Source organism: Felis catus, chromosome B2, assembly GCF_018350175.1.
Source record: "Felis catus isolate Fca126 chromosome B2, F.catus_Fca126_mat1.0, whole genome shotgun sequence".
Lineage (NCBI taxonomy): Eukaryota > Metazoa > Chordata > Mammalia > Carnivora > Felidae > Felis > Felis catus.
The window spans coordinates 36,503,894-36,527,518 of record NC_058372.1 but is presented as its reverse complement, the minus strand read 5'-3'; the positions used below and the strand labels follow the sequence as shown (position 1 = coordinate 36,527,518).

Here is a 23,625-nt window from a genome sequence, read left to right as displayed (position 1 = left end):
AAAATGCTTCGTGCATTGTCGTATCTCGATAAATGCTTGAAGAATTTAGTTTTACAGTGAATGATAATGCAGAAAATGACCACTGAGGCACTTGGGAGATGATAAACTAAAGGGCTAAAGCATTACTATGGAGTTTCTAAAGTGAATATAAAATTTATTTTGAAAGCAATAATGGAAGTCAGATTATTCAGGTTGTTAGTAAAAGCAGTGTTATCCCAAAAGGGAGCATATCGGCTTACAGTTTAAGTCACTGTCAACTGAAAACAGGTGATAACTTATGCAAGCTCTTAGACTGGTATTTAAAAATTAATTCTGTGGTTCTGGGAAGCAAGGCACAACAATAACTAAGCCACGCTGTGTGCATCATGCAAGATCTGCTTAGAGAACACAGCATTCACATGGCTGTGATGTGGCCCAGATCTGATGAGGATGGTCAAATTTCAGAACATCTTCTAGCTGGCCTTTGGAGAGACAAGACTCCTGTAATGAGAATGAGCTGATCAATTTGCCTACTGAGTAGAAAATGAAACAAATAAATCCATTTTTATGCAATTGTTTTCTATCTTGAGAAGCTAAACTGTTGAAGATGCTCTAGGATGCAGGACATCATCCCAGCCTCACCACATGCCTTTTCTAATTGGCATCCTGAGAGATTTCACAGGAAAAGGGTGTTACTTTGGTATTGTTGATTTAAAGGTTATCTAGTCACAGCAAGGCAGAGAAGAATTCATCTTCAAAATTCACCTCCTTATTGAAAGCCCATGGAGTATCTTGGCAATTAACAATTCCTATCACCTCTAGCTGTTCCCTATGTGAGAAGGCTCAGAACTCGCCTTACAAATTGCTCTTTTGAAGATCAAAGGGATGCTGAATATGTCTGTGTGTGCTCTCGATGAGACTGTAATTTAATGGAATTTTTAGAGAAGCCTTGCTGGCAGTGTTTGGATGACAGCCCCGGGGCGGAGGATTCAGGGGAGCTTGGCCACTCTTCCCTTTGGAGCGTCTTCTCTGTCTTTAATTGGCACCTCATTAGAAATTAATGAAAATGACATCCTCTGTTCTTCCTGCTCTAGGCATCGAATGCTACAAAAAGGCCCATCACAATTCATAACACATTCAATTTATATAGCAATGGCTCTTAAGCATTATTTATGAGATGTGAATTTCTTGTCAGCAGTTAATAACCTGTACAGAGTGGAAGGGGAATGGAAAAAAAGATTGTGAATATATATATTAAGAAAAAGATTTTCTGCAGCGGAGAAGTGTTCTGTTTGAGTTCAAACTACCTTCCTGAGTCTTCACTTCTAGCAGGAAATTACCATGCTCCCCCCACCCCCAACCTTTCAGGGCAGTTCAATGTCTCTTCAACACCCCATGCATCCTCAAGGAAATAACTACACAACTCACCCTTTCCTAGAGAGATCCGAGCAGACAGGCAGGAAGAACACAAGAGCTATTTGTCAAAGACAATCCCAGAGGTGTATGTTCCCACTGCTCTATTGCTGTCCTTTATCTTTCAAAATGTGGCAGTAGACTCAGTCATTTTTCTGGGCACGTAAGTGTAACACTCTCAGTGGGCCAAACTGAACTCCCCACTCTCTCTAGGAAGGCTACAACTGGAGGGAGTGCACAAAGCTCAGGGCTTTCTTTCCCAGCATTAAGATCAAATCTCTCTGTAAGTAGACCCTCAGAATTGGGCATAAGCCAAGGGACTATGTGTTAGATCATTTAAAAAGAATGCATATCTGTGGTAAACCCAGCAGGCACTCAGAATTTACCAAGACAGTCAAGTTGGCTTCACTCAGGAGCAGGTAAAATCATCTAACATGTATTTCTAGATTTTTTTCAGCTGAGTGCTTAAGACCTTAGGAAATCTGGGAGACCTGGTTACAATACTTCTGGATCTCTCAGTGCTAAACTGTGAATTCTCACCGCTTGCCTGACAAGGACAGGAGGTATCAGCCATTGCCAGAGGCAAGACAGCATACTTTATGGATCAATTGCTTGATCCACTAGGGCAAATCCTGTGTAATACCCAGGATTCAGTTGCTTTCAAGAAGGAAACAAGAACATAAGGTACAGGAAAATCTCATGATTCTAATTTAGGAATAACCAAGAGCATGTGTTATAAAAGCAATAGGCAAAACAGTCAGGTGGGCTTCACAACACTGATAACAGACTGAAGTACTGAACCCCTGCCCCCACAAAAGTTCATGTGAAGACCAAAGCTAAGAATCTGCAGACCACCAAACACTGGACAAACCCTTCAATACAGGCGAAGGTGGTTAGCCACCATGCACCAGAGTCCGCTCTGGCTAACCACAGTATTCCTTCCCTGTTTCACTATGGATTTAAAATCACGTGGCAGGGTTGCTGAAGATGCAGTCTAAGAATAAGGTTCTGGGCTCTTCTGGAGTTCTACATGAACACAACTGAAGCCTGAAAACTCTGCTGACAGCCTCTCCTCTTCACCTTTTCTCCTATCTCTCTTCTTTACACTTTCACACAAGTGTTTAATAGGAAAGTAAATGCCAAGCTAAAAAAATAAAAACTCATCCAGTGACACCTGGACTTCCCATGCTGGTGTCTGTTTCTGCAGTTGAGCATACACTTCCAACCTCATTGAGTACCACACACCAGAGCGTGCAACAAACAGATTCCTGGTCTTGATAACAACAGGAGTTCTGACTTTGTTTCCGTGAGAAGCTGGTACCCCTCCTTTCCTTTTGATTTCCAACAGGGTAAATAACTGAGGCACAGGGAAGCAATGGCTGCCTCTTCAGAAGATGAAGGACTATGAGTAACTGTAATTTTCTAACTGCTGAGAGAACCATCTAGTCCTGCCTGCCAGCATCAGTACTTGTAGGGTATCTATGGCTATCGCAGAGGAGAAGGGAGGCTTCTAAATCTCACTCCTTAGGGCAAAGAATACAAGATACTCAGAGGCAAGAGCCAGGTCTCCAAGTCTGCCTGATGACAGCTCTTGTCCCATAGAACAATTTTATAAAACAAAGCTTTAAATCAGGAAATAAAAACAGGAACAGGAAATCTGTAAGTCAGCCTAAATAATGCAGCTACACAATTCTGCTTCTCTGTGACATCACGTACGTGGTCAAAGGGAGAGAAAGAATTGGTCTAAGTTGTGTTCCGTTGTGGGTAGTCATGAAGGTTTTCAAAATACATCCCTGTACAGCAATTCTAAGAGCTAGTATAACACTGGATAATACAGAAGAAAATGTTACTTTAAAGCTACTTCAAGGGGTTAACTGACAATGAATTATGATTCAAAGAAAATGTTCCAACCAAACTTTAATTTAAAAGGGGTATGGGGGGAAAGAGTTTCCATTTATTATACGTAGTAAGATGTTCATTCAAAATGAATAACTGAATTTTATGGTACATATCTCAGAATGTCACTGGTTTGGTTAATTTCTAAGTAAGTCATCAATGAATAGGAACTAGAGTAATATGTAGTGGGGAGAAGTTGGAATCAGTAAGCAGTGACAATGCAACTCTAACGAGATAAATTTAAGAGTGGGAATGTTTGTGCCTTGTTTTTACGTGTGAGAGGAAATAAAGGGCGTTTAGAAGTAAGACTTCTCGGGGTGCCTGGGTGGCTCAGTCAGTTGGGCGGCCAACTTCGGCTCAGGTCATGATCTCGCGGTCCGTGAGTTCAAGCCCCGCGTCGGGCTCTGTGCTGACAGCTCAGAGCCTGGAGCCTGTTTCAGATTCTGTGTCTCCCTCTCTCTGACCCTCCCCCTTTCATGCTTTGTCTCTCTCTGTCTCAAAAATAAATAAACGTTAAAAAAAAAAATTAAAAAAAAAAAAAAAGAAGTAAGACTTCTCTGCTCCTGCTTTATGAATCTCCAAACCAGTAGCTTGCAGGGAAGTACTCAGGAGAAGAACGAAGGGCTTCAGCCTCTTAGGAATAATTTCCAAAGCTATGCCAGGGTGTCAAGGACCAGTCTCCATCATGCCACTGGGGGAGATGCTTACCACAGCGGCATGATCCCAATTCCTGCTGCACCAGCTCCAGTTTGGTCTGACACTGGAAGCACCGACGTCGACTCTTCTGTTTAGACCGGCTGGTTTCCTCAGGTCGTTCGGTGTTCTCCAGTAGTCGTGCCCGTTTCACTGGCGAAGCCTCATTCTCAGACTGTGAATCTGACCAAAACAACACATTTAGGGGTCAGGGTTAGTGCCTGGCCCGGCAAGCACAGCTAATTAATGTACTGCCAGGCCTTCTGCTGCCCTTTTCCAGGAACTGGACCTCTGTGAGCAAGAGCCAGTTCTGCCTGGCCTGGTTTATACTGCACAGATTGTGACAAGAATGTACCTTCGGGGCAGACTTCTAATAAGCGAGGCCTGAGCTAGGAGAGGAAAGCAGGGTTACTTAACAAAAATCAGTCTGATGCTGTTGTTTTTAAAAACAGCTGTTTCTCTGAGGAGACCATCCAAACTGGGATCCTCTCTTTCTCTGTACCCCATCTCTGGGCCTTACTGCTTGTACTGGTTATTTACTGCTTCTTAGATATTTGGCCTCAAGTAGATTGTAATTCATTACAGAAGAGACTATATCTAATATTTCTTTCTATCACCATAGATAGCACAATTCTATACCCAATGCCACTGTTTGATGGGTGATCCATAATCTTTTCTAGTAAAAACACTCCTGTTTCTAGTCCTAAATGTAACAAAACACACAAGAATCAGGTTCTGATGCTGAAAATTATTTCAACTGTATTCAGAGTGAAGGAGTATCCTTGTTTATTCACAAGCAGGCTATCCCACGGCCTCCACTGTGGAGGCTACCGAAGCAGCACTTTGCACCACAACCCTCAACGTTGGTGCCAAATTGGCAGGTGGAGGGAGGTATGCTGTATGACAACTTGTGTTCTGTGGAACCTTAATAAAGTAACTAAAATGAAATAAAGTTCTTGTCATAGGCAGGCTGCGAATAACTCTTGCCTTCAAAAGAAAGGGGAGCACTTGGGAACTCTGTATTCTTGGACTTGCTCCACTGCAAACTGAAGATGCACCTCTTGCCAAGGTTCTAAAGGGGTTTGTGCTAAACCATCTCTGGAACACAGTCTCCTAAACGATTTTCTTCAAAACACATCCAGATCCCACCACTTCTCACCCTTCCACCAACACCACACTGGTCCAAGCTATTACCATCTCACATCCAGCTTAGTATAATAGCTTTTTAACTGGCCTCCTGCCCACCCCTAAGCTCCTACAGTCTGTTCTCCACAGCCAAGTGATCGTTTTAAAAATCGAGTTAGAATCATGTCGCTTCCTTCTTCAAAACCTTTCTAAAGCTCCCCTTCCCAGAGTAAAAGTTCAAACACTTACGACCGCCCTCACAAGCACCTGCATGATTTGCCCTCCTCTCTGCTCTATCACCTCATCTGCTGCTCTCTCCCTTTACTCCATCCACAGTAGCCTCCTTATTGTCTCCTACCTCAGGGCCTTTACACCTTCTCCTAAAACACTCTTCTCCCAGATCTACATGGGATCTCACCTCTTTTAAGTCTTTTAAGTCACATTTTCAATGATGTCTTCTTCCCTGTTCACCCTATCTAAACCACTCTTATCCCCCTTCCCAAGCACTTCCTCTCCTCCCAACTCCTGCCTTTTACTCCTCCATAGCACTATGCCTTTTAGTATAATCCTCTAGGAGGATGTAAATTCCTGGAAGGCAGGAGGTTTCACCTGCATTGTTCATAATCTGCCTTCCATGCCTACAACTCAATAAATATTTCTTAAATGAATGAATCTTGTCCTAGGCAGTTGGATTTTCTATTTAAAGTGGACCTAGTGAGAAGCAGCAGACTGCTGGACGTATTTCAGTGGAGGCTGTCTGTACCTTTTTCCCCAGCCTCCCTCTGTGTGAAGACGCTGCACTTCACGGGAGAGCGCTCACTGCCCCACCCTCCTCAGCCCACCACACTGTGCACTGACTTATGGAAGGCACGCACCATTCTTAGCAATTGTAAACTTCATTTTTCATCTCATTTAGTTCTTCCAGTCCTACATGACATTTTCCCCCAATACAAACCAACTAAACAAGGTCTTTGATGAAAACAATTGAAAGCAAGTTCAGCCTATTTCCCAGCTCTGCTGAGCGAAGCTGTCCAAACCCAATTGGTGTGATGACTGAGGCAGCCACAGACAGAGCCCCTTCCCCTACAACAGCAACAAGCAACAATCTAAATGTAAATCATTACAAAGCAGCCAGCCAAAAGGAATTCACCTCCTATGAGCCGCAGTGCTCTCCTGGGGGTCCTTTTTCACAAACCAGCAATGGCACAATTTGTATTAATAACCCTATTTAGAGATACTTTTTTTTTTTTTTTTGTAACAAGAAGAGAAAATTCTAGAGTAAGAGTCATAACAAAAAAAACGGTGCTTGTTCTGAGACAAGGTCCTAAATATGAAGCATCCTTATGAGAACTTATCTCCCAACGCTGGGCATGAGGTGGGGAAAGAGAGAGAAAGGAGCCCATACAAGAAATGGAGGCTATTGATGCCTTTGCATTATTAATATTGTTAAAATCCAGAGGGCTCTGACATGATGCCAGCACATCTCTAATGTAAAAGAGGACTGCTTAGACCCTAACCCTCTTTCATTCACACTGCTATCTGACAGAACCAAGCCTGTGTCTAGAAATGCAGAGTTCACATTCAAAAGTGTTTTCCACATGACACTGTCCCAAACTGTCAAACATGCTATCTACATACGTCTCCATTTCTAAAGCAAACCTTTGCTACAAGGAGAAGACATTTTGTCTTTTAGCATGGCAATGCTGTCCACGGCTAAGTATGCGCAGATAAGCAAGGGAGTGATAGGTAATACTTTTTTAACATATGATTCTCAAGAATGGGAAATGGAATTCACATTTATATAATCATCAGTTGGCCATTACCAAACAACCCACCTGATGGGACTCTCAAAAGTTGGAGGCCTGTCTTTTCCTCTGATTCCCTATCTTGTCTGACCAGCAAGCATTCAATAGCAAAACTAAGGAGTAAGTTTGCATGATCTCATGCTGAAACTTTCCTTTCCCCATTCCACATTTTATATAAAGACTACTTGGTTATTTGTTCGGGTAAGCAGGAGGCATGGGATGTTGCAGAAATTATAGGTCCCAATCGGCTTTTCTGATGCTGCCGACCACTTCTGGCTGCACTGCCTTGGCCATCCTAAAAGAGCACCACTCAGCCCTAGTCAGTCCTCTAAGAGTCAATGTCTGGGCATCTGTGCAAGTCTAAGACAAAAGGCATCCATGTATATAAAGTTTGAACCACGAGAAGCAGTCCTCAATGATTCTAAACCAACACAGATGAAAAGTTTACCAGAATATATATATATATGTGTGTGTGTGTGTGTGTGTGTGTGTGTGTGTGTGTGTGTGTGTGTGTGTGTTTTAGGATCAAGGAACTGTTCTGAGACACTAAGAAATCCATGACTTTTATGTTCTGGAATATGCCCACTTAATCTTCACTCTAATGGTCTATTAGATGGAAAGGAATCCCTGTGCCCTCTAATGATCCCTGCCAGAAAGAAGGAGGGAGAAAAACTTTCTTAAACTGTTTACCACCCTCCACATGCTGTCATCCAGGAAGGTGACAGTGTTATATATAACTTCTTGGCAAAGCAAACCATTCTTTGACATTTTTTCACAAGTCAACTTAGTGTTTTAATTAGTAGCTAATGAAATAAATAGCAGTCTACAAGATCATCATCATGTCTGCATAAGAAATTTACATCTCCTCTGCTAATTACTTAATGAAACTTTGTGCCATGGGGTGAGTTGCCTAAATAAGAGAAACAGATGTCCAGGGCAGGATTCTAATTGCTTAATAATGAACTAAATAATTCAACTATTCAATTATAAATTTTATGTCAATTAAAAAAGGACTAACAGAAAAGATCCAAATGTGGTCAACACTAAAGGAACCCCCATCTACTGTCCATATTTGAATAAATTAAACTCTGATTATTTACTTTTTGCTCGAAAATTTCGTTCCTGTTACTTTGAGACATCTTTAACTTCCTCGACAATGACGGAAAACACCCAACACTCTACTTGCACAATCTGAACTTGGGCAGTAAGGGTTAAAGGCAGAGAGAAAGGTGAACAGAAATAACTCTTACATGCAGCTTTAACTGTCAGAAGAAACACGTCCTTGCAAGGAGCATGCTCATTAGCAGCAGGAGGAGCTGTAGTGGCAAGCTAGAAACTGTTTCCACCCCAGGAGTTAAGAGTGACTTCTAATTAAGGTCCTTCATATAAAGGGCCAACAAAGCACATTTTTTCCAGTATGCTTTTTCTCGAGAACATAATCCAATCTGCATGTACCCACGCAAGAGCTGCCACACTCCCATGCTGGGTTCACAGTTCTTGGTACTCACCAGATCCCCTCTTCCTCTGCCTATGTTTAACAGAATGAGAAAGATATCACATCAGATTTTCTAAGTTGCAGGAAAGGTTGATCAAGAATCGTAATGTGATTACATGAAAAAGGAAAACCTTAAGACAAAGTATTTTACCTATCAGCTCCTTAGGTTTGATGGTAACTACTGCTTAATTTGTGACAGAGAAACAAGTACAGAGATTTTAAAAACACACAATCTTCTGAAAAGAGAAATTCTTCTAATTGTACTATTTCTTAGCCAATTGCAGAAAGCAGTGGTAAGACTTTCAATTTAGGAACACAGTTTAACTGGAAAGCTTGAGACAACAAACAGAGTTACTTCTTTTAAATTCTGTTTTGTCTCTGACAGAAATTCACATTTGTTCCTTACTGTCACTGTTCTTGTCTTTATTACTCATGTTCTCTCCTGAAAATTTCCAAATAAATTGTGTCAGGCCTGTCAGAGTTGAATCCCAATCTCTCTTAATCTCCCGTCACTGTGCAGCTGGCAGCATGCACACACCCGGGGCTGCTAACCATGACTGTGGCCTTCTGACGTCTCAGGCAGGCTCTTAGCCCTCTGTACAAGCCAACACTACAATTTAGAACAGGAGAGTGGGAGAAGCAAAGTGGCAACAAAGAGAAGGAAGCCTTCCTCATTCACTTCACCCACACCTTCCCTCACTTGTAAGAAAGAAAGATGAATCTGTTTAATCTCAGGCTGTATGACAGCTTTTGAGGCACTCAATCAGTTTTTTTAGAACCTATCACAGTCTCTTGACAGATTGACATTTATGATCCCAACAGCCTGTGCAAACATCAGTAAGAGCAATAATTAATGAACCTCACACATCACTGCTGTCTCTCCTTCGACCATTTAAAAGGAGCTTAAGCTGCTAAAACCTCTGTCCATGAAAAATACCATTCTCACTGGAAAAACTGATAAAAGGGACCTTAAAAATCTGTTTTACAGGTACTTTCTCTGTTTCTCCTCATGCTTTGCTTTCAGTGCATGCAGGGATTAAATTCATCCTCTCCTGAAGGAGTTCAGGAGAGAAAACTTCCTTAGGACCTATTAAACATTTTTCCCTATGGTGTCCAACTGGGATTTCCCCCTCCCTTCTTACTGTCCTAATGGCCTCAGAACAATTTGGGAATATACACCTGTTACAAAGCTATTACATGGACAAAGAAAGAAATTCAAGTCTTTGGTGGGAATGGATTATTAAAATTTTGTGGAAATGCTTTTATATATGATATATGACATGGAGATGAATGTAACTTGAAATATACTTAAGATGCTATGTTTTATATCATAACCATTTTAAAGGTCAGTTGTTCTCAAACTGCCAGGGAGTACCATTCTTAAGCATCAATCTCTCTATTCTTCATCCAGTTCCACTCCTACCCCCGCCCCCTGCCCCTAGTTATTTTTTCTGGCTCTCTCCTTTGCTATTAGAGATACCTGAGGGTGGTCTCCTTCTCCATCACAACCTCAAGACTGAAAGCACACCTCTGACTCTTCCCTCCCTGTTGAGAACACAAGATTGGGAGACCTGAGGCAGCTGATCGGTAAAGCGGACTGTCCTGGGAGTGCACTTGAATATTTGGGGTCTCTGTCCTCAAAATGCTCACAAGATACAAAACATCAGAAATCTTCTTGGGGGTAATTGTATCATCTAGCTGCCTCATTTTGGTCATCATGATAGCACTGTGAAAACTGCTTCCATAGGGACTTTTTTTGGTTAGAAGACAGCTTTAAGAGCAGCTGAACACATGGAAGTTGTAAGTCATGACAATTTGTACCCAAGTGGGAGAGGAGCACCCACAAGTCCCAAAGGCATGTTTTAAAGACTGGGCTCAGATTTCTCACTTCCCCAAAGCCAATCTTCCCCTCTGATTCCTGCTGGACAGGAAGGTGGATGCTGATTTTCATGGCACACCTTGACACCAGAAAAAAATGACTGTAAATTTGTTAATGGATCAAGTAGGAGAAGCTAATGGGCTGTGGGGAGAGCAGCTCTCCATGAAATAAAACAATCAAATAAAATCATGGTACCAGAGCCCAATAGTTCCAAAGGAAGGAGTTTTCCCTCAACTTTTCTATTCTGCATGCCTTTTTATTTCTTTTTCTTGCCTACTGTGCTGGCTAGGCCTTCTAGAGTAATGCTGAATAGGAGTGTTGAAAGAGGACATGCTTGCATTGTTTCCAACTTCAGGAGGAAAACATTCAGCTCTCACGCAACTTTTCATTTTGAAAAATTTCAAACACGCAGAAAAATTCAAAGAGTACAACAAACACCTGTGCACATTCCATTCAGATTCAACAATTGTTAATAATCTGTCACACTGTTTTATCTCTCCTCTCCATATTTACGCTTTCCCCCTCCCAAAACCATCTGAAAATAATTTGCACATATCAAAATACTTCATACACACACATCTAAAATAATAAGGGCATTTCCTGCCATGACCAAAATATCACACCTAAGAGCATTAAGAATAATTCCCCAGTGTCATCTCATATTCAGTCCATATCCAAATTATCTTCATTGTTCTCAAAGGCATGTCCAATCAAGTTTCATGTGTTACATTTGGATCTTATGTCTAAGTCTCTTTTAATCTAGGACAGCATGCCCTTCAAAGTGTTGGTTTTCCTTCATTTGTTCGTTCCTGCCATCAAATGACCTAAACTTCTGAACAGTCCTGGTTAGTTTTCCTGTGGAACATACCATATTCTAGATTCTTTACCTACTTATCTACCTTTTAATGGCATAACTTAACTTATAAGGAAGGGGATTTTTAATTGTACATCTCCTCTGTTACATATTTAGGGCCAGAAATTAAAACTTGCAGCAAGTCCCTGACAAATCCACATGGCTGCAGGGCCGGCACAAGCAAGGGCAGGTAAAGAAGAGCAAGTACTGGGTAGTCAACCAGCCCAGTTCCTACTGCACGCTGCAGTGGGGGAGGCATGTTCTTCCTCTAACGGGTTCTACTGCACCCTTGCCACATACTGGACATCAGAATATAGTTCATCTATGCCTGGACAAGGGACGGATGCTCAGGCAAACATTAGGAGATGAGCTAGCTCCAAGTGTTTAAGCCCATGATTTCTTTTTTTTTTTTTTTTTTTTTTGCCCATGATTTCTTATAGTCTGATGGCATTCCCTGTGACTAAAGCTGGTCCCACAGGCCACAAGTCATTCCTCCAATTATTTCCTTGCCAATAGCCTCCTGGCCTTTTTCCTGATTGCCCTCCCTCTCATGACGGACTACACTGTTGTTAATTATTGCTATAAGACATCTCTTCATTGCTAAACCACTCAACTCTCTAAAGTTCTTCGTTATTCTAAACCTAAGGAAAAATTTCACCAGATTAAAAAATATACAGCAAAAGCCCAGGGATGTTCATTTGCAAAAATAATCACAATCTCATAAAGTACAGTAACATTCTCAGTTTATTTGCTCTACTTTATTTAAGCCTGTCAATTAATGACCACTCTGTTCAAGGCCATGACAAACAGACCATATATTATTATTTCTCAAGTGCCTACTATGTGCCAGGCACTGGGCTTTGAACTGGCAAATCAGATCTGCATATGGTAGTAATCTCTTCCCTCAAGGAGGCCACAATCCAGAAAGACAGACATATATACAAATAAACCTATAGCACAGTGACATATTAGTATATGAACAGAATGCTACGAACACAAAATGTGGACATGGTAAATTCTTTTGGGTGGGTGATCAAGAAGCAGAAGACAGAAAGGTCAGTAAAGGTACCTCTTGAACTTAAGAACTATATTAAATATATGCAGACAGATGATTTTTTTGCTCATTTTTGTCATCTCCAAATTCTTTTCTGGGGAGCCTGCTTTTCACAATACCATTTGCATATAGCTTACAGCTTGTTCATCTACCTTCTTCTCTTTACCAAATTTCCTATCAACTAATAGACCCTTTCACAGTCTCAGGAGCACAGGTAACTGGAGAATACCAGTGAGTGGTTTTAGGGAAATAAAGCTGTTGTTACCTTTCCCCTCTCTTTGGCCCCAAATGGTTCAAATTTTTCCTTCCATCATGTTTATTAACCTCAATATTGGCCTCTGTCTGGCTCAGACACATGCATGGCTTTAACTGCCAACTTTTATCAGGAATCTTCCAAGCCCATTTTCTGTTTATCATTAATCATTTTAGTTTGAGATAATTATAGGTTCACATGTAGTTAGAAGAAATAAGGCAGAAAAATCTCATGTACTCTTCACCCAGTTTTCTCCAATGGTAACATCTTACTAAACTCCAGTTTGATAGCACAAGTAGGACACTGATAATGATACAGTCAAGCTGTATAGCATATGGATATAGTCAAACTACATCCATCACCACAAGGACCCCTCATGTTGCCCTTTTATAAGACAGACCCTTCTCCCTCGTTCCCCTCTTGATCCCTGCCAACCCTTGGCAAACATTAATATGCCCTCCATTTCTATACTCTTATCATCTCAAGAATGTCATTTATATGGACAAACAGAATCATATAGTAACATTTTGTCCAAGCTCATTTCTAAGGCCACTACCACAGTAGGTGAATATGATAAAAGAGATTCCTTAAGTTAAGCTTCAGTAATAACTGCAATAATAAGTACTAACACAAAGCACTTATTTTGTAACAGCACCTAAATGCTTTTACAGTAGTTCCCTCTTATCTGTAGGGGATATGTTCCAAGAATACCTGTGGATGACTGAAACCAGATAGTACCAAACTCTATGTATGTTTTTTCTATACAAACATACTTATGATAAAGTTTAATTTATAAATCAGGCACCGTTAAGAGATTAACAACAATAACAGAACAACTATAATAATATACTGTAAGGTAAGTTATGTGAATGTGGCCCCTTCTCTCAAAATTATACTGCACTCACCCCTTGTCTTCTTGAGATAACGTGACAGGGAAAATACCTACATGAGGAGATGAACGGAGATGAATGATGTAGACATTATGCTGCAGACTTAGGCTACTACTGACTTTCTGATATGTCAGAAGTAGAATCATCTGCTTCTGGACTGCAGCCGACTGTGGGTAATTGAAATGGTGGGAAGGGAACCAGTGGGAAAAGGAAGCCATGGGAAGACTAATTACTGCACATATATTAGCTCTTTTAGCTTTTGTAACAAGGCTATATGGAGAGTGCTATTATTACCCATATTTTAAGACGAGGAAACTGAGGCATGGGTTAAGTGAATTGCCAAGGATCACACAAAGCTGGTAAGAAGAGTTAGAATTTGAACCCAGGGTGTGTGTGTCCTAGAGACCTTGCTCTTAACCACTTAGCTATCCTGTCTCCAATGGTTATTACACTTCAACACTCTGCTTCTGCTCTTCCATGAAAATATCTAACTGCAAAGACTAGTTTCTACCACCTCCTATGTATACAAAGACCCAGCTGTCTAGGGGTGAGGGGGAAGCAGATCCTAAGCAAAGTATGGGAAGGAAAACAAGAGACCCTTTCGGTTCCACTTAGAATCTTCTTACCCAAATAAAATGGTACAATTTCTCTAAAATACATCTCTGCTGAATAATCCTACTTGTCTTCTGCTCTTAGAATATGATTTAAAAGACTTACTCCTGGGGCACCTGGGAGGCTCAGTCAGTTAAGCACCTGATTCCTGATTTCGGCTCAGGTCATGATCTCGCAATTTGTGAGCAGAGTTCCACCTTGGACTCCATGCTGACAGTATGAAGCCTGCTTGGGATTTTCTCTTTCACTCCCTCTCTGCGCCCCCCCCCCCCCCCCATGCTGCACACATTCTCAAAATAAATAAGCAAACTTTAAAAAAAAAAAAAAAGACTTAACTCCTACCATTTTCTTCCCATTCCCGCAAACTTTCCGAATTTCTGTGGACTAGACTTACAGCATTTAGTTTACACAAAATGAGCTTCATTTTTAATTTTCTGTTATTTTCAGGAATCTGTCCACAAAAGTTTCTTTACAGATTATTATAGGATGATATAAAAAAATACTGTGCCCCTAACAGCAAAAGTCAGTTATTTTCATTTGAAATTTTCTTTCTTTTAACGGTCAGAAAAAGTAAAACGTGCTTTTTTGCCTTTTTATGAGCCCCAGAAGTCAAAGCTTCCTCTTCTCCACCACCTTGACTCCTTCCTACAGGTCATACACCAGGTCTCTTTAAAAAGGCACTGATGAGGGTGGGTAGCCCATAAACCACTCCTGGGTTCACAGCAAAAACCGCAGCCACCATCCTTGTTTGTTAAATGCCATTCCTACTGCACTATTTACTTAAAGGGTATCCCCAGGAGCTACAGTCTACAGAGGCGCCACTTGGTCAGTGGAGCCTAGCCTGTCACACCAGCAACACAGCAGTCTTCCTTTGTAGCTGATACTGGCCTGGTACCACTTCCTTGTTTTAGCTTCTCCATCAGCAACACCTGTCCTGCCTGCCCATCTAAACCATATTACTTTTCCCCACAGATTTTTCAGTTACTTATTTTAACTGACAAATTACCCGCAGTATATAATCTTTCCTTCTTATAACGTGCTTGGGAATTTTAGAGTTCAACAACATTACAAAGCATTGATTTTTTAAAAATATTACATTAGAGCATCAACAGAGTACAGAATAAGGTTAACACTATTAAGGTTAGACAGAGAGAGAAGCAAGATTAAGAAACCCATGAGAAAGATAGACCTCTCAAAAGGTCACATGCCCAAGTCCCCTAACTTCTGTTTCTTGACCACAAATCTAGGTCCATTACCATGAGGGTTTTAAGACTCTCAAAGTGCTAAGACTGGTCTTGAACTTCTGTTCTACTATCTTTTCCAATATTTCTAGAAAACTAAGATCAGCCACAGTTTATTTTCATTTATCCAAAGAAAGGAAATTTGAGAGAATCCGTGAATTATCTATATATCCAGATTTACCATCCTACAACTATGTGTAAGGCAGGCATACTGTTTTCATCGTTTCCTAGAACACTCATTTAGAAGTTAAACTGCCTAAAAATACAGATTAAGTCTTCTATTTACTCTGCAGTTATATGAAGCCTAGAAGTTTTCAAATTATACCTTAAAAAACTACAGTTGACCCTTAACACAAGTTAAACTACTTTAAAGTGGGTCTACTAATATGCAGATTTTTTTGGATACAGTACAGTAATGTAAATGTACTTTTTCCTTATGATTTTCTTAATAACATTTTCTTTTCTCTAGCTTTGTTGTAAGAATATAGTATTTAATACATATACAAAATATATTATCAATAGACTGTTTATATTATTGGCACAGCTTCTTCTGGTCAATAGCAGGCTATTAGTCAAGTTTTGGGGGATTAAAAAGTTATATGTGGATTGTCAACTGTGCAGGGAGACGCGGGGACAGTGCCCCAACCCCTGTGTTTTTCAAGGGTTAACTGTAGACAACTGTTCAGAGCAAAACTGGACAGTAATGTGACTACAGGCATCTTTCTACTGTTGATCATATACGAAGAGGCCTAGTGGGAAGGGACAGGTCAGGAGTCTTCAAGTAATAATGTAATAACGGACCCCCCCATATTCGGTCTCCAAAGCACGGATGACTTATGTCATGAGTCTTTTTTCAGAAGACTGAAAATAGCTGTTCTTTTTGGAAAAACACTGAGTATGGGGGTAGGGTGGGGAAAAGGGGAAAGAATAAGACACTAATTCAATTTTTTTTACTTTTTCTTAAAAAAAACCCAAACATACAAAAAGTCAAACATTCCTATGCTCATCATCTCACTCCTCTGAAGCTTAACTACCCTCCCCAAAGTGTTCTTAATTTTCCAACTGTTTTGCCCATCTGGCTAATAATGCAAGTCTCTAGGGGCAGGGGCAGAAGTGACATATTTAGTACTCCACTGGTGCTCAACAACAACAACAACAACAACAACAACAACAACAACAACAAAGAATATCTCTGTAACAGGGAATAAGTCCTTAATGATGATGATCTCGCAATGAGAGACAGTCATTTTGTGGGCTGTGGTCCAGGTTTAATGTAAGGGGAAAAAAAATATTTGAACATTTATATTACGTTATTTAAAAAAATCAGCTTGAATGTATAAGTAGATGCTAAAATTAAATAGCTGATTTGTTTTTAAACCATTTTTGTTTCTAATTCAGCATCAGCCTAATTCAGCTCCTCTCTTACCTATCATTTAGTTTCTTCCACCCAAGATCTAGTCTTTTGACTCACTGCTCCCAGAGTAAATCCTTAAGTTTATGAATAAATACTTCTGTGCCTCACTGTTACTCTTTCTGATGTGAGGCTAATTGAACCTAAAGTTAGAACACAACATATGATGACAAAGCTTGCCCAGAGAAAGCTTTGTCTATTTATTTTCCTGAACGAGTACCATTAGGTATTCATTACTCGGGGTTGTATCAGGGCTGATGCACGTCCTACCAAGTATGTAGAGGGATGAAGAAAGCTGCCTTAAGAAAGTGGCTTATGAAGCAAAAAGAAATAATCTCATTTGTAAAACAAGTTGCTGGAAAATTAGAGGTAAAGAAGTCTGCATAAAATTATTATGAAAATTGTCTTTATCCCATATTTGAAACATGAGAGGATCAAGTGCCTAACATTTTAACCTCAATTCAATTGACTTTGTTCATCAGCCACTCTTCACTGAAAGATTATTGATCATAATGTCCATGCTAGAAAATCAATTATATATTACATCAATGTTTACTTCACAATTTTGCAAACTGTACTGTGGCTATGTATACCTTGATTTTAAGAATTACACACTGAAGATTTTAGCATAATAAAGGCACCTTACTCAAATGGTTAGGGATATGGAACGAACACACACACACACACACACACACACACACACACACACACACACACACGAGGTCAATAGGGGGGAGGGTAGAAAAAGCCCATATGGTAAAATGTTAAATCTGGGGAATGGGGAGGTGGGGGCACAATAAAGTGAGAATTTGACTTTCTTGTAACTTTTCTGTAAATCTGAAATTGTGTAAAAAAAACCCAAAACACCTATATTCCAGGGTAGCCATACTTGCATACTGGCTAGAGTGTCTGCTAAATTCTTTCCCAGATGTTGACACTGCTTAGGTCTGATAGGAAAGTGCATGGCAAGATGGTTGTAGCAGGTAATCAACAGTAATGTCAACGCTTATGCTTCTCCAGGTTTGTAGTGAAGTCAACACTTATCTGTTAAGTACACTTTAATGATCAGTCACAGACTTTTACATATCACTTCCTTAATCTATACTTCCTCCAATCCCAGTAAGGACCCATTTTTAATTGCATGAATTACTGCAACTGCTATTCCAGGAAGGATGATGACCAAGACTTAAGATTAAAATCTTCTAGAAACGGATTTATCAACAGGAGGCCAAAGAAAAAGGAGATCTGAATCCTTGTCACTTACAGGAACTATCAGTTAATGCCAAGTTGAAAAACAGACTTTGCTGCAGCTAACACCTCCCATTCATATCAGTACTACACATATTCCCTTCCCAGCCCAACTTTCTTTTAAAAGTCATCCTGCATATTTGGACATATAACTCAAGCTGTAATGTAACAACATCTTTGGAAAAGAGTTGTTCAACATTCTGTCAAAAAAAAAAAAAAGCAGTGCTCAATATATTTTTTCAAGTAAATACTGGCCCATATTCAAGGTAAAAATCTTAAAAGACTGTCTGTTGTATTGTCTTTCTTTATCCCTTGCTAAAGTAACACAGAAATTAACACAGTCTGAGTTAAATGCCCCATTTTCTTGCTTATATATGTATATACATTTTTAATAAGTTTTGATGGGGTGGATGGATGTGGGCAATGCATAGCATGCAACTAATTCCCCTGTCCACTGAGCTAATAGAGATGTGGTTTATTTAAAATTCAGAGTTGTGGTTCTGCTACTTGGGAATGGTTTTCTGAAACTCTGTAGGTGGATACTGGTAATGAAACAGAGAATTCAGAACGGCGGGGAGCATAAGGCCAAATAAGCTTTTATAGCAGTGTGTGTGTATGCACTAAAAATAATTATACATATGTAGTGGGAGGCTGGTTAACTTGAGCCCACAGAGGCACTTGGTTGTTCAGATAACTAATCACAATATGAAGTCCCCCGTGACAAAAATGTTTCCAAGGTTAAACTGTCTGATTTTTAATCATAAAGAAGTGAATTTATTGGCTAAAGTTCTCTCATGTTGTTGGTCTAAATGTAACAGCCAGCCTTTTTCATCAAGATTTTAACCACAAGAAAACTATCAACCTTCTGTGGCTCCTAAATTGAGATTTGCTCCAGAAAGAAAAGGAGTTCTCAATTATAATATAAAAGCTTAGAGAAGAGTTCAGGATGTAGAAATGTCTTTCTTTTTTTTTTTCTTCTTGAAGTCAAACTTGTGAAATCACTGTAAGGATTACTTTCTACCAATACACACAATATTAAAATTTTACTTTTAAAACTAGGCCCAGAAATAAAACAGAACAAAAAAGAAGTTTGATTTTCCCAATTCTGATGTCCAGTTTTCTTAAGAAAGAGTTTTCTGGGCTTCCTGTCATTCACAGCCCTCACCCATTCAAATAGGGGCTGCTAATGGCTCTCCCCTCTTCCCTTGACCTCACTGACCTCTACTCTCCATCTGTTTGGCTTTGGGTCCTCATTACCAGTTTCCGATTCCATGTCTTTTTCTAACCGGACTACTGGAGTTGGGAGTTCTTTCTTACTTTCCTCCTTCAAGTTTCTCCTCCATCTCCTTTCATCATCAGGTACCTTCTGATCTTATCTCTACTACCTACTAAGCATTTATCAGGCACTATGTCAGGTGCTTTAAATGCATTATCTCATTTCCCTCACAACAACTCTACAGTTCAATCTGTCATTTTTACAAAGGAGAAAATGGAGGCTCACAGAGAGGTCCAACAGTTCTTCCTGTGGTTGGGAAACTGGAATGGGAACCCACATAGTCTGCCTCTAGAGCCCACCTCGTCAACCACCACATCCTACAAATACACCTTCAGTGGATCCCCCATTTTCTGCCCTGCTTCTCACCCTGCTTAAGACTTTCTTTGCACACCAGTGGCTGTCACCCCTGCAATCAATGAAGTTTCAGCCTCCACCCATTCCCATTACAATGGCTAGAAATTTGTTTAAAATCTTTTGTTGATTATGTTAAACACACACAATTATATTTATTATAGTGGGTTCAGTCTTCATTACCATTATTTTTGTGCCTTTATTTCAGTTGGGTCTGGGGAGGGTCAGAAGAAAAAGTGTTTAGCCCTCAAAATAAAAGTTACCTGCAAAGTCAGGACTGTGATTTCTGATTTAGTCACCAGTGGAAGGTGGAAGAAAAAAGGTTCTAGCTTCAAACAGAAAGTTGTGGTTCTCAGTAAATGTAGGGGACGAGATGTACCCAAGCTGTCTATACATTAAAAAAAGAAAACCTATTTATCTATATCTATACCTCTTTCCTCATGCCTCACTCTACTAGAGGCAACTAATGCTTCTGAGTTTTTGTGTCTAAAAAATCTTCTTTGTGTATCTCTTCTATTTCTCCTGTAATATTTTCTATTCTTTTTCCTTCCTGTGTACCTTTCCTTTGTTATCTTTTTTTAAAAGTTTTAATTTTAATTCCACTTCATGGACATACAGTCTTACATTAGTGTCAAGTGTACAATACAGTAATTCAAACAGTTCCAGAACATCACCTGCTCATCACAAGTGCCTTCCTTAATCCCCATCACCTGTTTCCCCCATCTTCCCACCCACATCCCCTTTGGTAACCATCAGTTTGCTCTCTATAGTTAAGAGTCTGTTTTTTATTTGTCTTTGTCTTTCTCTCTCCCTTCTCTTTCTCTATGTAATTTTTTTTCCTTTGGTTGTTCATTTTGTTTCTTAAACTCTGCATAGGAGTGAAATCATATGGTATGTGACTTTCTCTGATGTGTTGTGTTTTGCATTATACTCTCTAGCCCGATCCATGTTGTTTGTTGCAAATGGCAAGATTTCACTCTTTTTTATGGCTGAGTAATATTCCATTGTATACATATACCACATCTTCTTTATCCACTCATCAATCGATGGACACCTGGGCTGCTTCCATAATTTGGCTATTGTAAATAATGTTGCAATAAACATAAGGGTATATGTATCCCTTTGAGTTAGCCTTCTTGTATTCTCTGGGTAAATACTGGGTAGTGTGATTGTTGGATCATCCCTTCCTTTGTAGCTTAACAAGGGCAAAATATTTCCCTATCTTAACCACCTCCATGTTAAGAAATGCCTAACTCCATTCCTTCTCCAACCACCACTACTTACAGGTTTTTAATGTCTCACCTAACTCCTTAACTGAACGCCTTCTGTCTGCTGCCCCTATTTTCTTGTTATCAAGAACCTCTTTAATGACTGCTCATCAGGCTTTGGTTTCCCACCATGACACACTAACTTCTTTTATGTTTCCCAATGATATTCTGATAGCCACAGGCAACAATTTCCTGAGTCCTCATATCTCCTGGCCCCTCTTCTCTTACATCTTTCAAGATCCTGTGTTTGGTTTGCTCCTTTCTTTAGCTTAACTCACTGGTTTCTTCTTCTCTTTCCCAGCCCCCCAAGTACAGTCCTTAGCAGCCCCTCATTCTTCTATAAGTCACTCTCTTACCCACTTTCACACTCTTAATCATTGCTTCTAGATCAATGATTTCCAAACTAGGCCTGTATTTATAATTTTCTATAGGACTATCCACAATAACCTAAAATTTAGCTCATCAGAAACTGAAAATAGTTTCAACCAGTTTTTCCTCTCACTCTTTCCCTGACATCAACCATTATCTTTCTTCCCTCAGATCCCCAATTTTTCAACTCTGCATTCTTTCTTGAGCCAACTCTAATCAGCCATTAAGTCCTATTATTATTTTAAAACATTTTTCTCAAATTTATCTCTCTTCCTCTATCCACTGACCACTACCCACAAAACACCTTGAAAAAATGGGATAAGGAGGAATTGGTAAGTCAAATTATTACTCTATACACAAAAGGAAAAACCTATCCACATTAGCCCAGTGGCAAGACACTTTATAGACTGTAACATTAATTTAGTTTATCAGGTTTGTAATATTATCATATATCCACATTCTTAAAAATGAGCCAAACCTATGCATAACTTAAGGCATCAAAGAGCTCCACAGAAAAACCACAATTTTTCCAACAGCAGGAAGTCTCCTGATAAGTTAGTTTTCAAGGTAATACATAAAGAGGTGTATTCATTTAAAGGCACAAGTGGCAAATGAACTACCAGAATGCCCATAAACTCCTGGATCAAACTGGTAAGCCCTTTTCAAAGCATTCCTCTGTAGCTATGCTACACATTTCTCCTATCCCAAAGGTCTAATTACTGTGATTTAGTGAAGTTGAGTGATCAGAGCTGAACAGAATAGAGGTGTATCTCAATTTTCCCAAGTATTAGGTGCTTATCTGCTACTCAAAAGCATTGCCAAGTCATACTTGCTGTCTTCCATTCACTGGAAAGCAAAGTCCTACTGCTAGACTTTGCCTCCACCTTCCAGTGTCCCCTTATCATTCCTACTGGCTCTAAGGAACTAAATTTTAAGCATTTCATCAGGAAGATAATCCTTTTAAAAAATATATTAGTATTATATTTGTTTGTAATAATTAACATAATTAATCCTCCCTGTGCTCACTTTAGAAAATAAACATTAGTTATATTTCTTGCTCTCAAAAATGGAATTAGTTGTGTTTGTTTCTGGACTTATTTATAGTCCAGACCATTCTTGTCTCTTTATAGCATAAGCTGCCAGGGGCAAGATGCATGCCTATCACTTCTTTTGCATGTTCCTACAGAATTTACTACTGGACTGTCATAGTGGTCCTTTAATAATGTACTGGACTGGCTGAGTGACTACAGTATCTCTCAGCTGGTCCTATATTACACATAAGCAACCACTTCTGAAGGTATGATCTATAACCATGACAGCAGGCAATACAATAAGATTATAGCTTTAATCGGCCATGATTATGAAATATTTCTTAAGATTCATAAGGGGGGGTGCCTTAGAAGCAGACACAGGTGTGAGGAATACATGCCAGCCCACCTGATGACAGAACAGGCAATGGGACTGTCTCTTCAGATAGATGAGCAAGAAGGAAAACGGATAACACAACTTGTCTTGGAAGCAAGCAGCACGATGAGGCAGTAAAAACCCATCAGCATACATCACCCTATCATGGCTAGTGTCATTCCCAGCCTCTATTAGCCCTCGCTGCATCAGCGCAAGTCCCAGACACTTTATCCTGTTTATAATTGCTGATGAGCAGTAATAAGGCCTCCATGCCTCAGCTCCGTCCGTTCCACTTCGGTACCCACCTATTAGGTAATAACTTTTATTTACAGCCTTGCTTGATGCGCTGTTCTATTAGTACAGCCAGGAACTGAGCGGGGCAAAAAAAAGAGTCTCCTTAATGGGCAGTATCATCGCGAGGCTTGGATGATTTATAATGCAGCTTTGTGGCTGTTCTATCATGCTCCTCTGGTAAGACTGCTCCAGGAAAGCTATGTTTCTAACGTGCTGTCCTCTAAAAGGCACACATGTGCTATGGAGCAGCACCTGAAAGGCATCCCCAGATACATCCCCGCTGCCCCCCACCAAAATCCAAAAGTTTCAAAGGAGGAGAGGGGTATTAAATTCCCTTGATATCCTTTTTAAATAGTGTTGGCTCAGGCATTTTGCCCCAGTGGAGCAATAGAACAGCTAATTAATGGAAGTTCAAGGCTTTTCTCCTTGGTAAGAGTGCAAGCTATGATAAAATAAATGACCATAAATGCAAACACACACACACACACACACACACACACACACACACACACACACACACAGAACAGCTATAACTGCATTCAAATAAATAAGCAAACTGAATTTACACAAAGCATGTGGACCACTCCACAAAGCATGTGGAGGCAGCAAGCCTCATCACACTTCCTTTTCCTTTTAATACTGGAGTGTATTTTTATCCATTAAATGCAAAACTGCCTCTTGACAAGACTGGCACCCTGGCTTGATATTCACTTTTATCAGCTTTTGTTCAGAGAAGAAGCTACCACTTCTTATGAGCAAAATTCAAACAAGTACTCTGAAACAAACCTTTGGCTTCAAGTCCAGCAAACTTAGACA

At 40.0% G+C, this 23,625-nt stretch overlaps 1 protein-coding gene across 6 annotated transcripts in view; it reads right to left on the bottom strand.

The window, feature by feature from the left end:
• Positions 1–23,625, bottom strand: part of ZFAND3 (zinc finger AN1-type containing 3) — a 324,282-nt gene that overhangs the window by 26,527 nt on the left and 274,130 nt on the right. For all 6 annotated transcript variants that reach the window (XM_045057477.1, XM_045057478.1, XM_023253933.2 and 3 more), the window contains one exon: positions 3,997–4,164. In XM_045057477.1, coding sequence (XP_044913412.1) covers positions 3,997–4,164 — 168 coding nt within the window. The remainder of the gene's footprint in view (positions 1–3,996; positions 4,165–23,625) is intronic.